The following is a 24,386-nucleotide window of genomic DNA, read 5'->3' on the forward strand; positions in this document are numbered from 1 at the left end:
ATTCCCCCCTTACCCCCTGGTATCCATAAGTTTGTTTTCTACATCTGTGACTCTATTTCTGTTTTGTAAATAAGTTCATTTGTACCACAGTATTGATAGTTTGTGTATAACCACATTTTTTTAAATAATATTTTTTGAAAGAGAAAGAAAGAAGTTTAAAGCAACAATTTTTTTAAATTCTGAAGAACATGAACATGATAATAGCATCCTGAAACCCAGGAAAAGATCAAATCTCTAAAAATAATTTATTACTAGAATGAGAATAAAAACATCCTCAATAAGGTACAGGAAACGATGACGTCAGTGGAACAGGAGCAGACACGCATAGGAGAGAAAAGGCGGAGACAGAGGAACAACAGCACAAAACGGGGAAAAGAAAGGTAAACTTCAAAGACAAACTGAAATGTGAGTGGAGCTGGGTGGGCAGGGAAGTTGCAGGAAGGGAAAGTTGAAAGAGCAAAACTGGGACATGCGTCCCAGGTGAGAGCGAGCGGAACCAGCACCGCAGAGAGTCAATCGGCCGTGAGAACAGGATGGGACGCTGCCCCTGACGTCACAACACAGGTCAGAACAACGAGACCAAAGTCATGAAAGCAGAGATCAGACGGGCGGGAGACAGAATTCAATCTGAACTTGAGCACTGCAGGTATTCAGAAGATTAACCCACAACGCACAGAGCAGAAGCACAACACAGCTATAATTTTTAAAAATTCTTTGGGGGCTTCCCTGGTGGCGCAGTGGTTGAGAATCTGCCTGCCAATGCAGGGGACACGGGTTCGAGCCCTGGGCTGGGAAGATCCCACATGCCGTGGAGCAACTGGGCCCATGAGCCACAATTACTGAGCCTGTGCGTCTGGAGCCTGTGCTCCGCAACAAGAGAGGCCGCGATAGTGAGAGGCCTGTGCACCGCGATGAAGCGTGGCCCCCACTCGCCGCAACTGGAGAAAGCCCTCGCACAGAAACGAAGACCCAACACAGCCAAAAAAATAAAAATAATAAATAAATAATAAATAATAAATTAAAAAAAAATTCTTTGAAGCTGAAAAAAATGTATTTTATAAATGTTTATTGTGTTCCAGGCAAACTGAAGGAAAAGTGATTCATACCCAGACACATGCTGGCTAAACTTTAAATTGTAAAGATAAAGGGAAAAACTTCCACAAGCATTCATAAGGAAGACACATGCTCTTCTCTAAGGAAAAAATGATGAGGGCAACCTCCGAATTTTCTGGCACACCACATGCCAGGGGAAAACTTGAGCTACATCGACAGGATTCTGAGAAAAAGACATAATGATCCATGAATCTTATATCCAGTTATTTTGACATTTATATGTGAAGTCCACAAAAATATATTCTCAAATATGTAAGGGATCAGAAAATGTACTGAATGGGATTTTTTGGGCCGGAGTTAGGTGTAGCCTCATAAAATAAAACTAAAGGCCATGTTATAAAACAAATAGATGAGCAAAATATAACAGAAAAATGGACTGGAACTTTCCTTATCAAACATTAAAATACCAAAAAAGAAAAAACAAAACAAAACCCCAAATATTAAAATACCTAATTAAACAACTATCTGAGCTTATAAATAAGTACAGCAAGATTGCAGGATTCAAGATCAATACACAAAAATCAGCTGTACTTCTACACACTTGCAATTACCAATCCAAAAGTGAAATTGAGAAAACAATTCATCTTTAGCAAGTGGTGTTGGGAAAGCTGGACAGCCGCATGTAAATCAGTGAAGTTAGAACTCTCCCTCACACCATACACAAAAATAAACTCAAAATGGCTTAAAGACTTAAATATAAGACATGACACCATAACACTCCTAGAAGAGAACACAGGCAAAACATTCTCTGATGTACACCGGACCAATGTTTCCTTAGACCAATCTCCCAAGATAATTGAAATAAAAGCAAAAATAAACAAACGGGACCTAATCAAACGCACAAGCTTTTGCACAGTGAAGGAAACCATAAACAAAACAAAAGGGCAATTTACAGAGTGGGAGAAAACATTTGCAAACGATGCAGTCGACAAGGGCTTAAATTCCAAAATATACAAAGAGCTCATACAACTCCATAACAATAAAACAAACAACCCAATCAAAAAATGGGCAGACAGGGGCTTCCCTGGTGGCGCAGTGGTTGAGAATCTGCCTGCTAATGCAGGGGACACGGGTTCATGCCCCGGTCTGGGAAGATCCCACATGCCACGGAGCAACTAGGCCCGTGAGCCACAACTACTGAGCCTGCACGTCTGGAGCCTGTGCTCTGCAACAAGAGAGGCCGCGACAGTGAGAGGCCCGTGCACCGCGATGAAGATTGGCCCCCGCTTGCCGCAACTTGAGAAAGCCCTAGCACAGAAACGAAGACCCAACATAGCAATCAATAAATAAATAAATCTTTAAAAAAAAAAAAATGGGCAGACATTTCTCCAAAGAAGACATACAGATGGCCAACAGGATGTGAAAAGATGCTCAACATCGCTAATTATTAGAGCAGCGGTTCCCAACATTTTTGGCACCAGGGACCAGTTTCATGGAAGACAATTTTTCCACGGATGGGGGGATGGTCCAGGTGGTAATATGAGCGATGGGGAGCGATGGGGAGTGGCAGATGAAGTTTCACTCACTCGCCCACCGCTTACCTCCTGCTGCACGGTCTAGTTCCTAACAGGCCGCAGACCGGTACTGGTCCGTGGCCCTGGGGGTCGGGGACCCCTGTATTAGAGAAATGCAAATCAAAACTACAATGACGTATCCCCTCACACCGGTCAGAATGGCCATCATTAAAATGTCTACAAACAATAAATGCTGGAGAGGGTGTGGAGAAAAGGGAGCCCTCCTACACTGTTGGTGGGAATGTAAATTGGTGCAGCCACTGTGGAGAACAGTATGGAGGTTCCTCAAAAAACTAAAAATAGAACTACCATATGATCTAGCAACCCCACTCCTGGGCATATACCTGGACAAAACCCTAATTCGAAAAGATACATGCACCCCTATGTTCACAGCAGCACTATTCACAATAGCCAGGACATGGAAGCAACCTAGATGTCCATCAACAGATGAATGGATAAAGAACATGTGGTATATATACACAATGGAATACTACTCAGCCATAAAAAAGAATGAAACAATGCCATTTGCAGCAACATGGATGGGCCTAGAGATTATCATACTAAGTGAAGTAAGTCAGAGACAAATATCATATGATATCACTTATATGTGGAATCTAAAATATGATACAAATGAACTTATTTACAAACAGAAACAGACTCACAGACATAGAAAACTAACTTATGGTTCCCAAAGGGGAAAGGGGGGGGAATAAATTAGGTATTTGGGATTAACATATACACACTACTATATATAAAATAGATAAACAATAAGGACCTACTGTATAGCACAGGAAACTATATTCAATACCTTGTAATAACCTATTATGAAAAAGAATATATATTTGCATATATATGTATAACAATCATTTGCTGTACACAAGAAACTAATACAACATTGTAAATCAACTATATTTCAATAAAAAAAGAAAACAATTTACAATAACATCAACGCAAATAGGAATAAATTTAACAAAAAGTACAAAGTCTATACTTTGAAAACCATAAAACATTGTTGAAAGAAATTGAAGAATATCTAAATAAATGGAAAGACATAATCATGGACTGTTAAAATAGCAACACTCCCCAAACTGATCTATAGATTCAACACAACCGTTATCAAAACTCCCAGTGCCCCCCTTTTTTTTTTTTGCAGAAGTTGCCAAGCAAATCCTAAAAATCCATATGGAAATGCAAGGGAGACAGAATAGTCAAAACAATCATGAAACAGAAAAACAAAGTTGGATGACTCACACTTCCTGATTTCAAAACTTACTACAAAACTGCAGTCATCAACACTGGACGGTGTAGGGACTTCCCTGGTGGCGTAGTGGTTAAGACTCCGAGCTCCAGGGGCCCGGGTTCAATCCCTGGTCAGGGAACTAGATCTCACACGCATGCCGGAACCAAGGAGCACGACTGCCGCAACTAAGACCCGGTGCAACCAAATAAATAAATAAATAAATTAAAAAAAAAAAAAAAAGACTGGATGGTCTATAAGGATAGATGTATAGGTCAACTGAATAGAACTGAGAATCCAGAAATACATTCATACATTTATGGAAAATTGATTACAAACAAGGATGCTAAGACAATTCAATGGGTGAAAGAACAGTCTTTTCAAAAAACAGCCTTTGGGGTGATGAAATGGTTTGTTGAACTCTCTATCTGCATACAAAAGAATGAAATTGGACCTCTATCTCACACCTTATACAAAAATGGACTCAAAACAGATCAAAGACCCAAAACTATAAAACTCTTAGAGGAAAACGTAGCTATAAATCTTCCTGACCTTGGATTAGGCAATAGTTTCTTAAACAAAACAACAAAAGAATGAAGAAGAAAGAAAACACAGATAAATTGGACTTCATCAAAATTAAAAACTTTTGTTCTTTAAAGGAATATCAAGAAAATGAAAAGACAAGACTCAGAATGGGAGAAAATATTTGCAAATCATACATCCGGTAAGGGACTTGTAACTGGAATATTTAAAGAACTGTTACAAATCAACAATAGAAAAAGACAATCCAGTTTTAAAATAGGCAAAGGATCAGAACAGAGGTTTCTCCAAACAAGATGAACAAATGGCCAGTAAGCACATGAGAAGATGCTCAACACCATTAGTCACTAGGATGTGTAAATCAAAACCACCACGAGACACCACTTCACACCCACGAGGAGACTATAATTACAAAGACAGTACCAAGTGTGGACAGGGACACAGAGACATTGCTGGTGAGAAGGTGAGATGCTGCAGCCACCTTGGAAGATAGTTTGGCAGGTCTTCAAACAGTTGTCCATAGAGTTACCATGTGACCCAGCAATTTCACTCCTGGTTATACACCCGAGAAAACTGAAAACACATCCACACAAATGTTCACAGCAGCATTATTCACAATAACCAAAAAGTTAGAACAACCTAACATCTACCAACTGGTAACAGGTAAACAGATCGTGGTCTATCCACACAATGGAATATTATTCAGCCATCAAAAGGAATGAAGTACTGATAGATCCACGAATACACACATGGGTGACTCTTGACAACGTGCTAAGCGAAAGAAGCCAGACACAAAAAGCTAGGTTTTGTACGATTCCATTTATAGGAAATGTCCAGAATAGGCAAATGCAGAGAGAGAGAAAGTAGATTAGAGATCTCAGGGGCTGGGGTGTGGGGGGCGGAGATGGGGAGTGGCAGCTCACGGGGATGGGTTTTCTTTTGGGGAGATGAGAATGTGCTGGAATTAGAGAGTGCTAATGGCTGCACAAGTTTGTAAACATGCTAAGAACACTCAACTGTCTACTTTTAAAGGGTGAATCTTATGCTGTGAATTATATCTCAAATTTTAAAAGTACTTAAAGCTAAAACAATTACCCCAGTGCTATGTTAGTACAGTCTCGAAGGAACAATAAACCAGGCCCCAACACAATTTGTAAATATTTAACACATCATGAAGGATGCGTGTGTTTGTGAGGGTATGTGGTTTCAGAGAGAAATGCAGACAAGTTAACAAGCATCGCGTCTGGGTGGTAGAATTGTGGGTGATTTCTATTTTCTTTTTATTTTCCGTATTTTCTAAATTCTCTACAATGAGTCAGAACAAAAACAAACATGTTTTTTAAAAACAAACTGTGTCAGTGTATAATTAAGTCCCAGGCTCTGTTGCGCTCGGCTGGGGATGGCGCCTGTGTGGGGCAGGGCTCGGGGAGGGGAGGATTGGGGGTGAGCAGGAGAAGCCTCATTCCCTGGGGCCCCCTCTCTGGGGCCATTGCTGTGGTCCAGGCTCTGCCCCCCACGGCCTCCTCACTGGCCTCATGGAAGGGCCGGCCCTCGCTGCAGAGCGGCCTCCTCCAGGCTGCCAGCCAGGCCTGCACCAAGGCTGCCTTCTCCAGGTCCAGCATTGCCCCCAGCCCCCCAGTTCACAGCCACTTCTCTGCTCAGCCTGCTCCCCTCCCAGCAGGGCCGTCCTTTCTCTCCGCTGCTCACCTTTCATTCTACCTTTGAAGCCCAGCTCGGGCGCTTCTCCTTGTGGGGCTTTGCTGCTCCTCCAGCCAGGAGGGACCCTGGCATCATGAAGCTCCTGCTCATCTCAGAAGCCGGCTGCCAGGCCCCCGAGAGCAGCAGCTCTGTGACTCGGTGTATCTTAACGGCCACAGTTAGACTCAGATGCCGGGGGTTCTCTAAAGCCCTAAAAGCTTTGGGCATTTATTTCGAGGCATTTTATGTTCGATGACAGTGTGTCCTTCGGGCCCTTGCTCTTGGCTCCAGGTAGATTCACGGTTACGCTGCCAGCCCAGCGATGCCCCCTTTGACTTTGGACCAAACCAAAGACCGTGTTGTCTGGAAACTATGACAAGATTGACGTGGAAAAGCTCCCAGTTCCCATTTTATGAAGACCTTAGTTTGGACCCACTGGAGATTATCGTGGCCGCAGAGGATGAATTTGGGTTTGCAAGGCCTGATACGGATGTGGAAAAGTTAACACGTCCACAAGAAATTGCAGATCACACTGCAGTAAGAAAGACGTACACGAACAAAGTACCAGACCTTTTCTCCACTGAGAGAGGACAGATGGTCCTGGGAGCGTCTGGACATGAGAACACATTGGTATTTAAACTCCCCAGGTGTTTTGCCCTTTAAAAGTAAATCTATGGAAAAGGAGAGAAAAAAAGAGAAGAAACTAGCCATCAAACTCCTCACCTATGCAGAAGAGTGGAAGGACCTGCACTTCAGATGAGCTCAGATTCGAACCCCAGCTTGGACGCTCGTGCCTGCACGGACCTGCTGTGACCATGTCCTAACCTCCACCTGACGGTCACTCGCTGAAGCTGGTGTCTGACCGGCCTGGTGCGCGTGCTGACTGCCATGGAGGGAAAGCGGTGAGGGCCTCACACTCCCTCCGCACAGGGGCGACCGGCCCCTCAGGAGGACCCCACCTGGTTCTGCAGCAAAGCCTGACGGGGGTGAAGGCCCACCGCTCCAGCCCCCACGGTCTCAGGGTCCCTCACGTGGAGTCTGCCGGCCCCATGGGCCAGTCTAATAATAAGCCTCATCACAGCAACGCCCTGCGCGTGTACTTGGGACCCTCCCGGCAGGACACAGAGCATCTCAGGAAGCTTCAGGGCTGTCACTTTATCATCCCCAGTTCGCAGCTCACAGAACCACAGCTCAGGATGTGCAGACAACTTTCACCTAGAAAGAGGTGGAACTGGCTTCCAAAGACAAGCAGCAGCGATTTCAGAGAAAGACCCCGGAATCACACACACCCCTCGCAGCTGAAAGGAGACAGAGCCTCTGGGAGCCCCCAGCCCAGCCCAAGCCCACACGCCGCCCACCCAGGGTCGGCAGATACGTGAGGCCTGGCCGAGGGGAACGTGAGTGGCCACTGGCCATGCCCCCCGAGCCTCACTTCCCTTCTCCCTCTGACTCCCAGGCTCCAAGTGGCTGGGGCAGTCAGATCCAGGACACCGGTCAGGTCTCACCAGGGAGAGATGGGCCAAGAAAGGTCCTGTCTGCCTGGGTCGGCATGGACCAACCTTTCTCAGAACTCTCCAGACTTGCCAGAAGGTCACCACTTAGCATCCCACCCCACCACGCGCCGCCCTGCCCCCCACTCTGAAACAGATCTGTAGATAATACCTAAAGGGTAATTAGTATGTCTGTACCCACACCCTGCCCTCCCCACCGATCTGAATTCTGATTATGTTCTCCTCCAGCCCCGGCAGCCAGTAGCAGCTGGCAGGCACCAGGTCAGCACCAGCAAAGACAAGAGAGCTCTGCCTGGATCCTTCCTGCTCTGCTCTGCTCTGCTCGGGCCAGGGGGGCCAGGGCCTCCCCTCCTGCCGTCCTGGTTGTGAGAACTGAGGATGCCTGGTTCTGGTACTCAGTGTACTCAGCAGGCTCAGAGTCAGATGGAATCAGTCTAGGAGGACTTCCTGGAGGAGGTGTGTTGCATTGATTCAAGCAGTAGAGAGGCAAATCTTGGCAGAAAGGAAGAGGAAAAGCATCCTAGCCTGAGAAACAGCTCCAGCCAAGGCTTGGAGGTAGGAGAGGACAGGTTCAGGGAGCTAGGGACACGACAGGGTAAGTGACCTGGCTGGAGTGGGTCGAGGGCAGGTATAGGCACACCGACGTGAAAGCAGGTGTAACTCATAGGAAGACTTGTCCTGCTGGCCCTGAGGTCTGTGGTTTCTGATCAGAGGAGCAATATTATGAAAGTGGTGCCATCCAATGACCTGGGGGAGCCTTGGGCCCACCCTCACCTGGCCCCTCTGACCCATTCCGCCCCAGCAAGCAGCAGGACTAAGAATCGGGGAGACAGCTGGCTTCCAGCACCGCCACCCCCGGCCCCCAGACATGCTCTCCCCCTCCGTTTCCCCCCACTCCAGATGTTTGGAGGGAGGATTTTACTGCAGGCCCAGGTTAGTAGATGTGCAGCTGAGGGGCCAGTTAAGAGGGCCAGAGGAGCACGGTGGGCCTGGGGCTGGGGCTGGGGCTGGGGCCGAGGCAGCTGCAGCAGCCTAGAAGGCCTGGGGGCTCCCTGAGGAGGCCTGCAGCCCCAGCTGAGGAGCAGGAAGGAAGGGGACTGGGAGTGGGTGGTCCAGCCTCCTGGCTCCCGGCTGAGATGCACTGCATCCAGACACTGACTCTTCATTCCCACCCCTGCCCCACCCCGAGCTCCGGAAATTATGACCCTCCTGGCCCAGCCGCTTCACAGAGTAAGGCCCCCATTGCCCACAGGGGCAGGGACCATCCCTAAGTGGCAGGTAATCCTAAGTAATGTCATTCTTGGCTTTGGAAGGCATTGCATGGCTTTTTAAAAAAAATAACAAGTTTATTTCCCACCTCTGTTTTATTTGGGCAGATCCATGCACTAACGTGCAGATCCTGACAGCACACGGCCAGGGCCCGCGGCAGCGTCCACACCAGGCCACGACCGTGCTCTGCTGGCTCCAGCCCTCGGCTGCTGTCATTCCCTGACTCCCTTCCAAGCTTGGCCTGCCCTCCGCCTCCCCCGACAGGGACAGTGGAGGGCAGGAAGGACCCCAGGACGCCCTCCTTCCTCGAATTCCTGGGTGTTCTGAGGAAGCTTCCAGAGGAAGGCGGGAGCAGCAAGTGTTGGCAGAAAGACGGTCCACTTAAGAAGCAGACACACCCGAGTCTAAATTCCAGCTCCCGTTCTTACCCCTGTTCATCCCTGGCCGGGCTGCCTCACCTCTCTGCCCCCTTCTGCATCCGTTTGTTCATACGTTTATAAGCAAAGATGCCTGAGCGCCCGCATGGGCCAGGCACGGTACCAGCGGCGGGGAATCCTGAGTGACAGGAGGGACAGTGTCCGCCCTCATGAAACTCAGAGGGGACGGAGAAGGGAAGTAAGAGGATGACAGCAGGCGAGCGGGACGCTCTGGCAGTGCGGGGTGGCGGGGCCCTGCGGGAGTGATCGTCGGGGCAGAAAAGGCTTCCTGCGGGCAGCAGGGCCCCCCTGAGGCCTGGGCAGGGGAGCAGGATGCACGTGCTCAGTGGGTCTGCCGGCGGTGGCAGGGTGGCGCAGGTGGCACGCCCTGCAGCTCAGCAAGGAGCTTTGTCCTCAGGGTGTCGGGAGCCACGGGGATTTTAAGCGGGGTGTGTGTGCGTGTGACACGATCAGGTTTGTGTTTTAAGGTCCGTCGGACTCAGAGTGGGGAAGATCGGAATGAGTCCAGGACGAAGTGGGGGACCGGCTGGGAGGCTGCCGCACCCCGGGCAGGGGCGATGGCGGACAGTGATGGGAGGGTCAGGGTGGCCGCCAAGTCGTGGATCAGGAAAGTAAGTGACGACACAGAGGCTGGGGCTGGAACGCCCTCAGGAGGGGCGTCGGGGGTGTTCAGCTCGAGGCCGGCTTGGCCACCCACGCGAGGCTCCACCGGCAGCCCCCGCAGCAGCCCAGGCTGCAGGCGTGGACTCGAGAGGGACGAGGAAAGAGCCCCCAGGAGGAGTCTGACATCGATAGGGTGACACGGGCTGGGGCCTGCAGAGAAGACTGAGGAGAGGCCAGTCAGGTAGAGGGAGCTGAGATCCCGTGAGAAAAGGGCTGGGAAGAGCCTGCTGGGCTTAGGGAAGGTCTGGACCTTGGTGAGAACCAGTGTGAGGGACTGGGAGCCGCAGAGGCCAGCCGGAGGTGACAAACGGAACAGCGTGTGCGCTGTGAAGGGGGAGTGGTGGCTGGAGGGGCCTTGGAGCAGAGCCTCCGAGATGGCACCAGAGGCCAGAGCCCTGCAGCCCACGGAGGCACTGGGGTGGTGCCGTCACCTGGAGATGCTCAGAGCAAGCCCCTTCCCGCTTCCCCTCCCTCTGCTCCCGCCCTCTCTCCGCCTCTCCTCCCGGTCTTGGCCCAAACTGCGGTGCCTCGGCTCCGAGGAGAGGGACGGGCCAAGGTCACTTCCAGCCCCAGACAAGTGCTGCGGTCCCCGCGCGGGGCATCGCTGGGGGGGTACCCTGAAGAAGTCTCCGGAGGGCGGGCATGGGAGGAGCCGGGGGCCAGACCTGCCCCTTCTCTCGGGGAGACAGGGCTCTGTGAGGGGCTGTCCTCTCCAGGGCTGCCAGGGCCCCTCGAGACTCACTCAGCTGGAGACACCGCGGCCCTCCCGCCCCTCCCCACCACCCAGACCCCTCCCGAGGGTCCACAGAGTCCTCCAGACCCGGTCCCGCCGGAACGGGACGGTTTTATCTCGGGGCAGGCGGAAGGAGGAGTTGGCTGCAAGTCCAAACACAGGTGTTGCAGCCAGTGGGGGGGGGCCGCCACTTTGGCCAGAGTCCCGGGGGGGCCACATTCCAGAACCACTGATCGTAGAGCCATCTGGCCAGAGAGGTCACAGCGGCTCGTAAAATGATGGTCCCCTTTCAGAAAGGAGCGAAAAACCATCTGCAGGCCTGCCCCCGTCTCGCTGGTGACGCCGGGGGAGTCCCCTCCCCTGCCTGGACCCGGTGACCCGCCGCCTCCGCCTGGTACTCTGAGGCCCTGCGCCTGGGCGGGCAGCCTCCACCCTGCGGCCTCTGCGGCGGCCCGAGCAGGAGCCCGGGCACCTGTGGCCTTTTCCGGCTGGCGTGCAGACTCCCACACGCCGGCGAGCGGCTGGCCACCACCTGGGCGCCAAAGGCCAGGAACAGGTGGACGATTACTCACAGACTCTCAGAAAAGATCGCCCCTTCCCAGCCCCTGACCAGTCTTCTCTCCCTGGACGGACGGACAGATGGCCGGCCGCACGGTCGGGGAGTGGGGGAGGGGTGCAGCCAGCGGAAGGCTGGCGGCCGGCACACAGATGCCGTCCCCACCTCTTGCTGGCTGGGATCTGGCCACCCCTCACCTCCCTCTGGGCTCTAAGGCTGCAGTGGGGTAGAATTCTGAAACAAGGCTGCGAGCTCCCAGCAGACACACTGTTTACCAGTTCTGTGATCAACACCCTGAACCTTCATTCCTCATCTGTAAAATGGGGATCATGGGACGTCCCACAGAGATCTGTCACCAGGAGTGAATGAGGTGACGTCTGCTGAGCATTAGCCTAGATCCTGGTACCACAGCGGGCGTTCAACAAGCCTGAACCACAAGTGTGATGCTCATTACATACACCGGGCGTCACCTGGTCTTCATCACGTCCACCAGCTCTGCTTCACTTTTCTACGCTGACTTTCCATCACATTCACCTGCCCTCACTTTTCTGTCTCAGAAGCTTAAGTCCATGGTGTATGCGTGGGGAGGGGTAAGGATGGGGGTCTAGGTGTGCGATATTCCCACGCCAAAGCTCGAGCTGCTGAAAGGCAGGGCCCTCGTTTTACTATTGAGCTCAGGTATTTCAGGCACTCGGCAAGGCTTGAATAAGCAAGTGAATAGATGGATGGAAGGAAGGATGGATGGACGGATGGACGGATGGATGGATGGATGGATGGGTGGATGGATGCATGGATGTATGGATGGACGGATGGATGGATGGATGGACGGATGGCGGGTGGACAGATGCATGGATGGTTGGTTGGATGGATGGATAGATGGATGATGGATGGATGGGTGGATGGAGGGAGGGAGGAAGGGAAGATGGATAAATGGATGGATGGATGAACACCAGGGGTTGGCTCTCCTCTTCCCTCCAGATGTACCCAGAACCCAGGACAGATCTCCACACTGGCGTCAGCTGCTCAGGAAGAGGCACTAATGCAGGAGGGAGGAACCTTGCCTCTGTCATCTCCCCATGGGGGAGGGGGGGTCACCCCACTTCTTGGCTCTGCCCGGGGCCCATGTGCACCTAATCTCAGTCTGAGTGGCCCGCTCCCACCCCCACCCTGGGTGCCCCTGCCTCTCCCAGGTCTCTCAGGCCTAGGCCTGTAGGAGCTCCACGGGGCTGAGGAGACCCACAAGGGCCGAGGAACCACGCTGCTCCTTGGTGGCCCAGCTTGGGCCAACTCTCTCCCAGACCAGCATTTATGGCTGAAAGAACCCTCACAGGATCCCAGGGCCCAGCCCACGCGGACACTCTCCTAGTTCTCCGGGAGCCAAATCACCCGTGTTGAGACCTTCATCACACGCAGGGGGCTGCCCGCATGCCCGCCCACCCACCCACCTCGAAGCAGCCTCTGCCCCAGACGCATGTAGTAATCAACTCCCGGAACCTTGGGGAGATCCAAATACAGTAGCATATAATCATGGGGCCCGAAATAGCCGTGCCAGGGAGGCCATCTGCCACCTCGTGGTCCCTGGGGACCCCTCGGTGGGCCCCACAGCATGGCTGGGCTTTGGGCTTTCTCTGGCCGGCAGGCAAGTTGGGCGGTGCTGACCATACCCACTGGATCACCCGAGAGCTCGGGGCAGCTCGGGGGCTCGTCCATGGCAGACCGGGCATCGCCATGGTCAGAGCCGCCCAGACCTCCAGGTCCACGTCCCACCTCCCGCTGGTGCCGGGCCGTGCGGGGCAGACGCCGCCCCCCTGCCCAGCTGACTCATGGACCGCCACCCTGGCCGAGCCTCTGGTCTCCTTCTGACTCAACGCCCAGCTATCACCCTGCCACTCTCCGTGGGACCCTCACCGGCCCTCTGTCCCCCTCACACCCCTGGCTGGGCTGGGTGGTGCCTCCCAAGAAGGTGCACTGTCATCCTAACTCCCAGAACTTGTGGATGGAAGAACCATATTTGGAAGAGTCTTTGCAGGCGTAACTAAGTTAAGGGTCTCAAGGTGAGATCATCTGGATTATTGGGGTGGCCCTAAACCCAGTGACAAGTGTCCTGTGAGAGACACAAGCAGAGAGGAGGGGGCCTCGTGAGGGCGGGTGATGTGGCCACGAGGAACGCTGGCAGCCGACAGCCATGGGAGGCGGCTCTGAGAAGGACCCGCCCTGCTGACACCTTCATCTTGGCCTGCGGCCTCCAGACTGTGCAAGCGTCCGAGTCTGCTATTTGAAGCCGCCCAGGGGGCTTGGGGGGTCCCTTTCGTCCATAACTGGCTCTTACTCTTCCACGGGCGTCAGAATCCACTGGGGTGGGGGGCTCGTGGAAACGCGATTGCGGGCCGCACCTTCAGAGGTTCTGATTCAGCAGGTGCAGGCGGGGCCTGGGAGGTCACGTCTGACAGGTTCCCAGGAGGTGCTGGCGCCGGTGCCCAGGGACCCCGCCCAGAGAACCACTGCTCGACACGGTCCCTCCAGGCGGTGTGAGCCGTCCTCTGCCTGGGCCCCTGCCCCAAAGACACGGTCCTTGTCCCCGTGATGCCCTCCTCCTTCCCCCGGCGCTCAGAGGCCTGAGGAGATGCTTCCCCGAGGGGCCGCCTCCCACGCACAGCCGGCTCCGCCTCTGCCCCAATGGGAAGCCGCAGCCAGGCTCCCCCAGGCCCTGTGGGTCAGTGGGCTGCAGTGCACGTGCTGCTCCTCGCGTGGCTGGGTCGGCGTCGTTCCTGGCGACAGGGTGCTAAAGCTCTTCACGAGTCGATGGCTATCAGGCACAAGCAGCCTCACGGCCTCTCCTGAGGAGCGTCTGGGGGTCTGATCAGCACCAGGGGTCTCTAGGGATCCATGGCGATGACAGAGTGTCAGCAGCCTGGGCTCCCCTGGCAACCAACACCGTCCACGTGTCATGGACCGAATGTTTGTGTCCCCTGAAATTAGTATGTTGAAGACCTGACCCTCTTCCATACGATGGAATTAGGAGGCGAGGCATTTGGGAGGGATTAGAGCCCTCACGAGTCAGGAGAAGGCTTCTGCCCATCTCTGCTCCCCCAACGCGAGGGCACCGTCTGCAGCTCGGAAGAGGCCCTCACTCACCAGAGCTCCACCACGGGCCCCGATCTCAGCCTGCCAGCCTCCAGCTGTTAGAAATAAACTCCTGTTGTCCATTTAAATAAACTCCTGAGCTACCCATCTATGGCACTTTGTTACGTCAGCCCAACCCGACCTCACCCAACCCCAGAATCCCAGGGTACAGACAGACGCAGGCCAAATCAGCGTCCGTGGGCATCCTCCAGCGGGGCACACGCTCCAAGGCCAGCCCTGGGAGGAGATGCACTGGAGACACCATGGTCCCAGAGCCCCCGATGGCCCACTGCCCAGGGCTCATCATCTGCCCACTCAGTGCCCTCAGCATGGCCCTGGGGGGTGGCTGAGTGTCACGGTGTGCGCGTGGACCCTGGGCTAGGCTGCCTGAGCTTTGACCCCGGCTCTGCTACGTACTGTGTCCCTTCCACTGAGTCCCTGCACCAGCTGTGCCTCAGTTTGCTCATCTGTGACATGGGGTGACGAGGTTAGCGGTCTAACCATCCCACAGAGCCGCAAGGTGAAGTGTGGTGTGAGTACCAGCGGCTCACACACGGAAGGGGCCGTAAGTGCTGGTCATCATTGGTCTGGGGGACAGCTGCCCCTCAGAGGTGGGTCAGAGATATGGAACAAGGGGGGTCTGCTCAGAAGCCCCCCAGGGAGACCTGCGATCCCTGTCCTCCAAGAGCCTGTGAGCTGGGTGGCATGGCTGGGCCACTTTCCTCCTCGCCCCACAGGCAGGTCCCCAGGAGACAGGCATGTTTGCAGACGGACCACCCACTGCGCCAGCCCCCAGAGACCAAGCATGCGGCCGTCACAGGTGACTCGAGCACGGGCGCCCTCCCCGCCCCCTCCCCCTCCCCCCCCCAGCACAGGCCCCAGTGTGTTTCAGATGGCGGCTGCGCTGGTTCTGACGGGGGTCTCGGGCTAGAGGCCGCACCACCCTGGACTCGCTTCCCCGGCCCGGCAGAGAGCGGCGGTGTCATGGGGCTGCCCTTGTGGTGATGTGCTCCCCCCGGCGTGTCCAGGACGGGGCTGTTTTCTGTTTTCTCCCCTAATTTAGTCCTGCCACGGGGCCTTCCTGATTCCTCTCGGGCCCCACCCGGCCCAGGCCTGAGGTCTTTCTGGGCTGTTCTCTGCTCTTCCATGGACTCCCCTGCCACCCCCGGCCCTGCCTCACCCCCACCCAGTTTCTCTTTTCCCCCAGGCTCCTCTGGCTGCCGTGGTTTTTCTTGGCCGTGGCTCAAGCCTGGAGTGACGCGTCTGGCACGGCCACCCTCACTCTCCCACACCGGTCGGGGAGGAAGCAAGTGTATGCAGGGGATGGGGGGGTAATGGGGGGCCAAAGAGCCTGGGCGCCACGTCGGGCTGCGTGCCTGGGCCCATCCCCTGCCCGCTCCCCCCACCCAAACCCGCTTCCTGTCCCGTGGACCATGGGACGGAACCTCCATGGACGTTCCAGGAACGTCCGTGGGAGTTTGCCCAGGGGAGGCAAGGAACAGCCTTCCCGGGGACCTGAGCCCCAGGGGCCTGGCTGCTGTGGCCCTGCCGCCCCAAGTGCCAGCTCTGACCGCGGGAGGCCCTGACCCGGTCGGAGCCTCTGTTCCCTCATCTGATGGCAGAGACGGCCACTGTCACAGGGGCGCGTGAGGATGGAATCGGATCACGTGGGTGTGGTGCCGGCACGCGGGGCGCTCGACGGAGGCCATTCCCCCCTCTCCGCTCAGCCCGGCAGACTGGGCCTGCTGCTCCTGAGCCCTCCTGGGTGGAGGGGCCTGAGTCAGGTGGACAGCGTCTCACTCTGATGGAACACCACCAAACAGAACCTTCAGGTAGGGTGACGCCCCCCTTCTCCCCAGCACACGCACACGCACGCGCGCACACACACAGAGGCACGTGCACACTCCGATGTCCTGCAGGCAGAGTGACCCGCGCTCCATCTTATACTAGATGCCTGGTCACCCCTCCGGCAGGTACTGCAAACCCAACATGTCCAAAGGAGCCTCGGCGCCCCCCCTTGCCCTGTGCCCTCCCCGGCTCATCCCCTGGGGTTCACGACTCACCACTCGTTCAACACGTTCTCACTAAGTCCCCACCGCGGGCCAGGCTCTCAGTGACTGGCCTCTCTGTCCACCCAGGTGTCCAGGCCAGAGAGCTGGCAGTCAGTGCGACTCTTCCTCTCCCTGGGCGCCCGCATCCAGCCAACACCACCATCCCCAGGAGTGACAGTGGTGGTAGTAGCCCCTCTGTGTCCTATCGAGGGACACAGACCCTTTTACTGAAACAGGAGAAGCACACAGGCCAGGAAGCTGCAGGCCTTACAGGGAGTAAACGAAGGAGCTGAGATTTGAACCCAGACAGTCTGAGCCCAGAGCCCTGACAACCAGGCTTCTTGATACTCCCAGAGCCAGTCCGCTGCTCCTTTAGCCACTGCCCCCACCTCTCCTCCGGCTCCGTCACGTTCCCTTGGTGTAGGAGCCCAGCACCGGCTCCCCGTCTCCAGGCTGTCCTCCTTGACTGCCGCCAGGGTGATTTGCAATGATGCAAACTCCGGCTGGAGGTCCTGTGATGGCTCCCCAGGGCCTTAAGCATAAAGCCTGAATCCTGGGCCGCAGGGCCTCCGTGTCTCAGAAAGTGCAGCAAGTGCCTGTGCGGCCCAAGTGTGTAAAAGACAAGACCCTCAGGGTCCCCAAGCAGGCAGAAGACGCAAGTCACAGTGGAAACATTAACCTCAAAGTAAGTGTGAAGACGTCCAGTGGAAGTCTCTACCCCCACGGAAACCTCTTTGATGCTCTGGATGAAATGTCCCGCTCTCCCCCGACCCCCCAGTTCTGGCTGCCCCTACTCAGTGGGCGCCCCAGCAATGGTCTGCCCTGTGGGGGGCTGGGGCGCAGCACGGGCCCTCCTAGCTTTTGACCCTTGACCGTGGCCTCGAGGGGCACACCCGGCCGCCTGCCCTGTTCACCTGTGGCCTGAATGGAGGGAGAGGAGGTGACGGGGCCAGAGGCCCAGCACGTGCAGGGATGGAGGGGGAAATGGGGGGGGGGGAGGATGGGGGAGCGGGGCCAACGGGCAGCTGGGGAGAGCGGGGTGTCTGGGCAGAGAGGGAGGAGACTAGCCTGGGGGTTGTGACCCGGCCCCCTCGGCCGGCCCTCTGTGCACGGTGGGTCCTGGGGAGGGGAGGACGGGGCAGGGACCACTGCAGGACCCACAGGCCAGGACACCAAGGCCTTTGTCTTGACACCGCACGTTCAGCCTGCCTCAATTTCCCCCAGTCCTGTCCCCCAGTTTTGATTCCTTCCAACTACCTATGTCTTCTCCCATCAGACGTAGATGTACCTGAAAATTCAGTTGGTTCAGGCGGCATGCATTAGGCCCCTACTGCATTCCAGGCCCCGCGGTGTGCACCCAGCTCCTGCCCAGAGGACCACGGCGGCTGGTCCCTCACCCATCCCCCCTGCTTCTGCTTCGGCCCTGGAACCACGACGCCCCTAGTGGACAGGACAGGAACTGCAGCATTCCATGGAGGGCTGGACGGGTCACTGGGGGCCCGTGAGTCTGGGACGCCGGGAGACGTGTGTCTGAGTTTGAACGCTCCCCCGCCACCAAAGCCCCGGGGTCGGAGCAGGCGAGCTGGGGGAGACAGTCCCTTCCTGACGCTTCTCTAGGGCGGCAGCCTCCAATGCCCACCCAGGCTCCACAGCAGAAGGCCAGACATCCCAGGACGGCGGCCCCGGGGGCCCCACCCAGGGAGGTCCCATCCCCACAGTCCTCCACAGGGTCTGGGTGCCTCCCTGCCCCGAGATACACACGCGCACGTACACATGACATATGACGATGACAGCCCCCTGAAGAAACAAAAGCCAGGAGTGCACTGTTGGGACGCTGGGTGCAGGGAGGAAGGGGCGCCCAGGCCCGCCCCCAGCACCCCCCCCGACTCACAGAGACTGCAGGCTCCGCAGCTCCCACAGCGCCTCGGCGGGAATCCCTCCCAGCAGGTTGTTCTGCAGCATCCTGTGAGGGGAAGAGGCGGCTTGAAGGACGCCCGCCCGCCTGCCACGCCGGAGCCCAGCCTCAGAGCCCAGAGTCCTGTCCCACCCCTCCCCGGCTGGAGGTCCAGGGCGCTGCGCACGGGGCTGGGAGAGTGCCTCAGAGGGACTCTGGGGAAAAGGCCGGGCTGGAGAGGAGCCTTGGAAGCAGAGGAGACACGGCCGGGGAGCGGAACGCGGGATCCTCTGGCCGTCTGCTCTGGAAGGACGTGGGCAAATGCACGATCTCCTCCCCAGGCCTCAGTTTGTCCGCCTGCAGCCGAGAGGCCGGGGCTTCTTCGGGGAGGGGGAGGATGTGCAGGGCCCAGGCAAGTCTGTCTTTGTGGTGTGCGTGTCTATAGGGACAACCTGAGGCACCCAGATCGGAGTGTCAGCACCATCTGGTGACACCATCACACATGACCCCACAAAAGCAGGGACATGCCAGCCGGGGGCACGATCTGCTAGGGAGGCTGCCCTCCTGGACCCGCGGGGCAGTGAGTCAGAGAGCGAGAAGGGGAGAAACTGGGGTCTGGGGCCTTCAGGTGGCACTGCTGACCCCAGCCAACCCCGGCCACCAGAGCTGTGCTCAGAAAATTGAGGAGGCCACTCCAGGGCCTGGGGAGTCCCCGAAGCCTCAGGGCCCTGGGCAAGGGTCCTGCTCGCCCGGCCGTAAGGGAGGACCTGGGTGGCCGCTGCCACCGGAACGTCCTTCCCTGCTGGCCTCTGGAGAGGAGGAGGAGGGGGCACGTGGGGCGGGCCCCCCGGGGGGTCAGGGAAGAGCTGGGGGCAGGAAAGAAGGAAGCCGCCCCACCCTGACCCGCACACCCATTGGGCCCTCCTGGGCCAGGTACAGCCCCAGGAACAGCACCTATTGCAGGATGGGCTGCTCTGGAACTGGGAGGGACCTCCAGGGAGACCTACTGTGTGCCAGGCATGCCGTCCACCCTCCCTCTAGGCATTACCCCATGCAGGAGCTCTGGCCACATCTGCCCCTCACCTGCCCCGACGGGCACAGGGCAGGTGCCCTCAGAGGTCCAGGCATCTCCCCACACACCTGGGGCAGAAAGAACTGTGGCTTCCCTGAGGGCAGCTCTGGTGGGGGGCAGGTGGGGGCAGTGTGTCTGGGCTCTCAGCCTTCAGGACTCTGCAGGACAGGCATCCCCACCTACGGTCTCGGGAAAAGGCATGGGGCAGGGGCTGACCCTCTTGACCCAAGCCTGGCCAGAGCTTTGGAGAACCAGCACAGGAAGGCGGGGACCCTAGCAGTTAAGACTTCCAGGTCAGGTGTGGGGCTGGGCGGGAGGGACAGGGGAGGGGTTCTGCCACAGCTGCTCAGAGAGGATCAGAGAGGGAGCCCCCTTTTTTGGTCCTTCGCCTCCGGAAGGGCAAAGGGGAGGCAGAGTGTACTGCAGGGACAGCCAGGCATCACCCACCAGAAGGAAGATGAAGTTCAGACAGGGGCTCCTGGAGCAGCTAAAGAGACCGCCTCCCAGCACAAAAAGAGGTTATCGTGCTGATGGCGGGCTTTACTGCTCTGTTTTTCTCGCAGGTCTGAAAACAAGTAAGGGAAGGCACTGCGGAAGGAGAAGCCGTGGCGGACGCCAGGAAGTACTTCTTGCCCAGATGCAGGTGGAATCCCTGCTGTGAAGACGCTGAGTAGGCGGGCACCTTCCCCGAGACCACCCACCCATCCCTGAAGCAGAGAAGTGGACACGAAGGCTTTGGGGAACTGGGGTGTCCTCGGGGGGCAGCTGGGGGGCAGTGGCGGTGGGAACGGACAGCCTGGCTGCCCTCCTCTCCAGCCGCAGCCTCTCCTGCCGCCCGACCTGCTGGGCTGCACCGTGTCCAGAGGGCGGGGCTGCGGCTTCCGGGAGGCTTTGATCAATTGCCTGACGCAGGCGAAGAAGAAAGAGGCTCGACCCTAAGCTGGGGGCTTAGGAACAGGACGCGAGTCTCACATCTTCTAAAGGCCCAGCAGACAGATCCCCCGCTCACCAATCCGGCTGCAGGTCTGGGCCTGCCGCTGGGCACGGACGCGCCACCACGCAGCCCGCCTGGGCCACGTCTGGCTCCGGAGGCCTCCCCATCCCCGGGGAAGCGATGCTGGTGGGAGTGGGACAGACAAACCGAGAGAAGAGGCAGGAAGGACTGAGGGCCGGCAGGATGGAAGAGCAGGGTCTGCAGCAGAGCGGAAGGAAGGAGGGACAGGGGACAGAGGCAGAGCGCCCACGGGCAGAGAGGGAGTAGGGCAGCATGAGAGGCCAGAGCCCTGGAGCCAGAGGCCAGCAGTGCCAGAGTCAGACAACGTGGAGAAAGGAGAACGCTTGGAGGTGGTCTGGGGGCTGCTGACAGGCTGGAAGCCTGAAGCTCACAGGCCAAGTGGGCAGGGCCACCGCCAGCCTATTAACAACTTGGAGCAAATTAGAAAGATATTCCTTTCTAGATGGAAGTAGCCCCAAGGCTGGCACAGGGTTAGATTTCAGCCCCTTCTCACCCCTCAGGCGATGGTCTTGTGCAGTGAACAACCTGCTCAACTGTACAAAGAAGACCTGCAGGTCAAGTTGGGGCTGAGGGGGCAGGAGAGCGTGGGAGCGGCTCACCACTTTAGGGAAATTTCAGATGGTCCAGGATCAGCACCCGGGCTCCTCCTCTTCTTCCCAAGCCAGTCCCTGTGGTGACGAGCCATCCCGAGGAACCTCTCTGATGCACCCTCAGACGCCCTGCATCCCCTTCTCCCACCTCCTTTCACCCACACTCACCACAAGAGCAGGAGTGGGGCCCGGGGAGGACAGTCACAGTTGGGACAAGGTGAGCTGTGGACTGGGGTTGGGGAGAGGGTGCCGTAGCGTCCCCTTTTGTCCAATAGGCTGTGGGCTCAATGGAAGAGAATAACACAAGGTCCTTTTCAATTCTCACTTTCCTTTTGCTTCAGGGGCAGAGACGCCTAGGAACTGGAGGAGGGGAAATGTTTGCAGAGAGAATGGGACGCAGTGCTGTAGCCAGAGAGCAAGCCTGGGGCTCGAGAGGAAGGGGGTCCAGAGGAAACCAGCGGAGATTCCTCCTCTCCAGAAACTGTCCTACCCTCCCGGTCTGAGAGGTCCGGGGGGGCACGTGGGTCTGAATCTGACCTTGACCCTCAAAGACCTGTGCTAACGGGCACTATTCACGTCACGGAAAGGAGAGGAGGTCACTTCCCTACATTGTGGCCTAAGCATCAGATGCTGTTATACGTTTGTTTACAAATCACAAAGTTTGTTACAGACAGGGCGAAAGCAAAGACATGGAAATAATTAAAACGAAAAGTGAAGATAAGGAAATGAGCAAGCCAGTGGCAAACCAAGACACAGGTTACAAAACTTCCATGTGCCCAGAGTTCTCCAGGCTGCATCTCCATGTAAAGTGGGACTTAGACTTACAGGATTTTCAGGCTGTAGAGACCAGAGAACGCCTGTCCCGGGATGTGCGAGAGGCGGTTTCCAGACAGACGCCTGCAAGTCAGAGAGAGGGGCCGGTGGGTGATGCTGGCAGGGCGGTGGCCCTGGGTCAGCATCCTGGGCCGTGGGAGGGAGGCTGGTGGTGTAACTGCACTGCTAACTGCACAATGACCCTGCAGGGGGCCCACTAGGACCCCCAGCCTTCAGAGGAGGAAACCGAGGCTCGGGTCGCAGAGGGGGCCTGGTGTCTCCCCGGACCCGATTACCACTAGGCCCACGTCCACCACGTCCATCCACAGCGCTGACCTGCTTACCCACCATCCCCCTGCGCTGTCTCCTGTCACCAGTGGAGTTAGATCAGACGGGCGTGTCTGGGTCTCCCTGTGCCCTAAACTACACAGACAACCCCACTAGTCCAGAGGGCAGGAAACTGGGTGTTGGAATTAGTCTAACCCTGTGGCCTAATCAAGAGTTTCCACGTTTGTCATGGGTGACCATCAACTCCAAAAGGAGCAAACAGGACGGAATACGCCGATGCACGTCCTCAGTGCTAAGCCTGGCGGAGCAGAGTCTGCTGAGGACGGAGCAGGGTCTCTTAGGCATCACTGGGCGCATCGGTTCTCACTGAGAGGCCTGCCGACTGCCGATGTGGAAATCGTGCTGACACAGCTCAGAAGCCATTTTTAAAAAATATCTCTCTACTAGGGGACTTGCCTGGCGGTCAGGTGATTAGGACTCTGTGCTTCCACTGCAGGGGGCGCAGGTTCGATCCCTGGTCGGGGAACTAAGATCCCTCATGCAGCATGGTACGGCCAATAAACACACACACACACACACACACACACGCACACACACACACACCCTGAGTCTTTTTATTTGACATTTGTTGTTTAAAAAAAACACATGGAAAGGCATCGTGACCTTTGGGTTCCCTAGGTGGGCATCTTGCCTCTAAAACAGGCCCAACCCCCTCCCGGGGAGTGGAGGATGGAGGCCCAGCAGCCCCCAGGGCTCAGGCTGTGCTCGTGTCAGCCTTCAAATTCCTCCTTGGAAGGCGTCCCCACCCACCCTGCCCACTCGCTGACGTGGCGAGCCCGGGTGCCCACGCCAGGCGCCCTCTCGTCTGCTCCGGGCAGACTGAGTGCACCCTTGGGGGGCCGTGTCTAGGGCCAGGGTGAGGAGGGCTGTGCAGGAGGAGTGGGTCAGGGCCAGGGGCCCCCAGTCTGAGAGTTTAAGCAAAGCCGGTAGAGCCCCAGGATCGGTGGAGATGCCCAAACAAGAACCAGCAGGCTGGGGGTCGGGGGAGGAGGGGGGCAGGGTTGGGAGCGGGTGACCTGGCTGCCTGCAGGGGACAGTGGACACTCTGGCCAAGGACATGACTCTCTCACGTGAGGCACTAGAGCACGAGGCCAGCCTGCAGGGTTCCAGGCCATGGGGAGGGATCAACCAGGGAGGACTTCCTGAGGGAAGTGGGCCTTGTGTTGGCCCTGACAGAGTGGAGAGAGAGATGGTGGGCCTGCTGGGCTGGAGGGGAAATCTGCTCAGATGCAGGAGGGCTCCAGGGACGGGCAGGGGGACGGGCCTCCCTGGAGCAAAGCTGGCCGGGTGGGCTTGGGCCAGGTGAAGGAGGGTCCTAGAAGCAGCTCCTTTGGATTGTGGGGAGCCAGAGAAGGCCGTGGAGCTGGTAAGAGGCACCCTGAGATGGGCAGAGTGTGTCAGAGAGGAGGTAGGTGGTCTGTCCTTAGGGGCTGGGGCGGCCCCAGGGGAAGGGACGTCAGGGCAGCAGCAGCAGCAGGGATAGGTACGGGGGACCTTCAGAGGAAGAGCCACCAGGACCTGGGGAGCGGCCGGCGGCCGGACACGGGGGGCAAGGGCAGGTCAAGGATGACCCCAGGGAGAGGAGCATCGTTGACAGAAAGCCGGTCGGCTTCAGGGCGGGAGAGGCTGGATGTCCGAGTTCCTCTGTCCCCACTGCCCGCCTCGGGCCCACACCTGGGCAGGTGGGGATGACCCCACTCAGAAGAGCTCCCCAAGGCCGTTTCCACTGGCTCCACCCGACCCCTGGGGACCCCCAGTTCCCTGTGTCAGAGGTCACAGTGCCCGTCTCCAGCCCCCGCGCCCCCCCATCTACTCACAGCTCCTCCAGGAAGCGCAGGTTGAGGAAGAGGCCAGGCCGGAGCTCCGTGAGGTTGTTCATGCTCAGGTCTCTGCGGGAGAGAAGGGCGCGGGCAGGCTGTGAGCTGCGTCCTCCCCGGGCCGTGCTCCCCGTGGCTCCCCCTGCGCCTCCCTCCTCCCCCCTCCCTCCACGGGACGGGCTGTGATGAGGGCCACAGAGGAAGCTGACCCCTGCGGGGATAGGCCAGAGAAAAATTCAGAGGATGTCAGAGCAGGACAGGGCCAATCAACACACAGGATCCCTCATGGACATTTTACCCGAGACCACCGCCATCCCACGGGCTCCTGGAATCAGCCCCAGACTCACCAGGGGGTTGCCTTTTACTCAGTCCCTGAGCCCGTGGGATTCCAC

The 24,386-nt window shown here is 56.8% G+C and overlaps 1 protein-coding gene across 1 annotated transcript in view; it reads right to left on the reverse strand.

Moving 5' to 3' along the window:
- Positions 1-24,386, reverse strand: part of LGR6 (leucine rich repeat containing G protein-coupled receptor 6) — a 99,010-nt gene that overhangs the window by 49,766 nt on the left and 24,858 nt on the right. Inside the window, exons 2-4 of the mRNA XM_082413141.1 lie at positions 23,995-24,066; positions 21,842-21,913; positions 18,337-18,408 (exon numbers count right to left, since the gene is read on the reverse strand). Coding sequence (XP_082269267.1) covers positions 18,337-18,408; positions 21,842-21,913; positions 23,995-24,066 — 216 coding nt within the window. The remainder of the gene's footprint in view (positions 1-18,336; positions 18,409-21,841; positions 21,914-23,994; positions 24,067-24,386) is intronic.

This window comes from Balaenoptera physalus (assembly GCF_965194825.1).
Source record: "Balaenoptera physalus genome assembly, chromosome: 1".
Classification (NCBI taxonomy): Eukaryota; Metazoa; Chordata; class Mammalia; order Artiodactyla; family Balaenopteridae; genus Balaenoptera; species Balaenoptera physalus.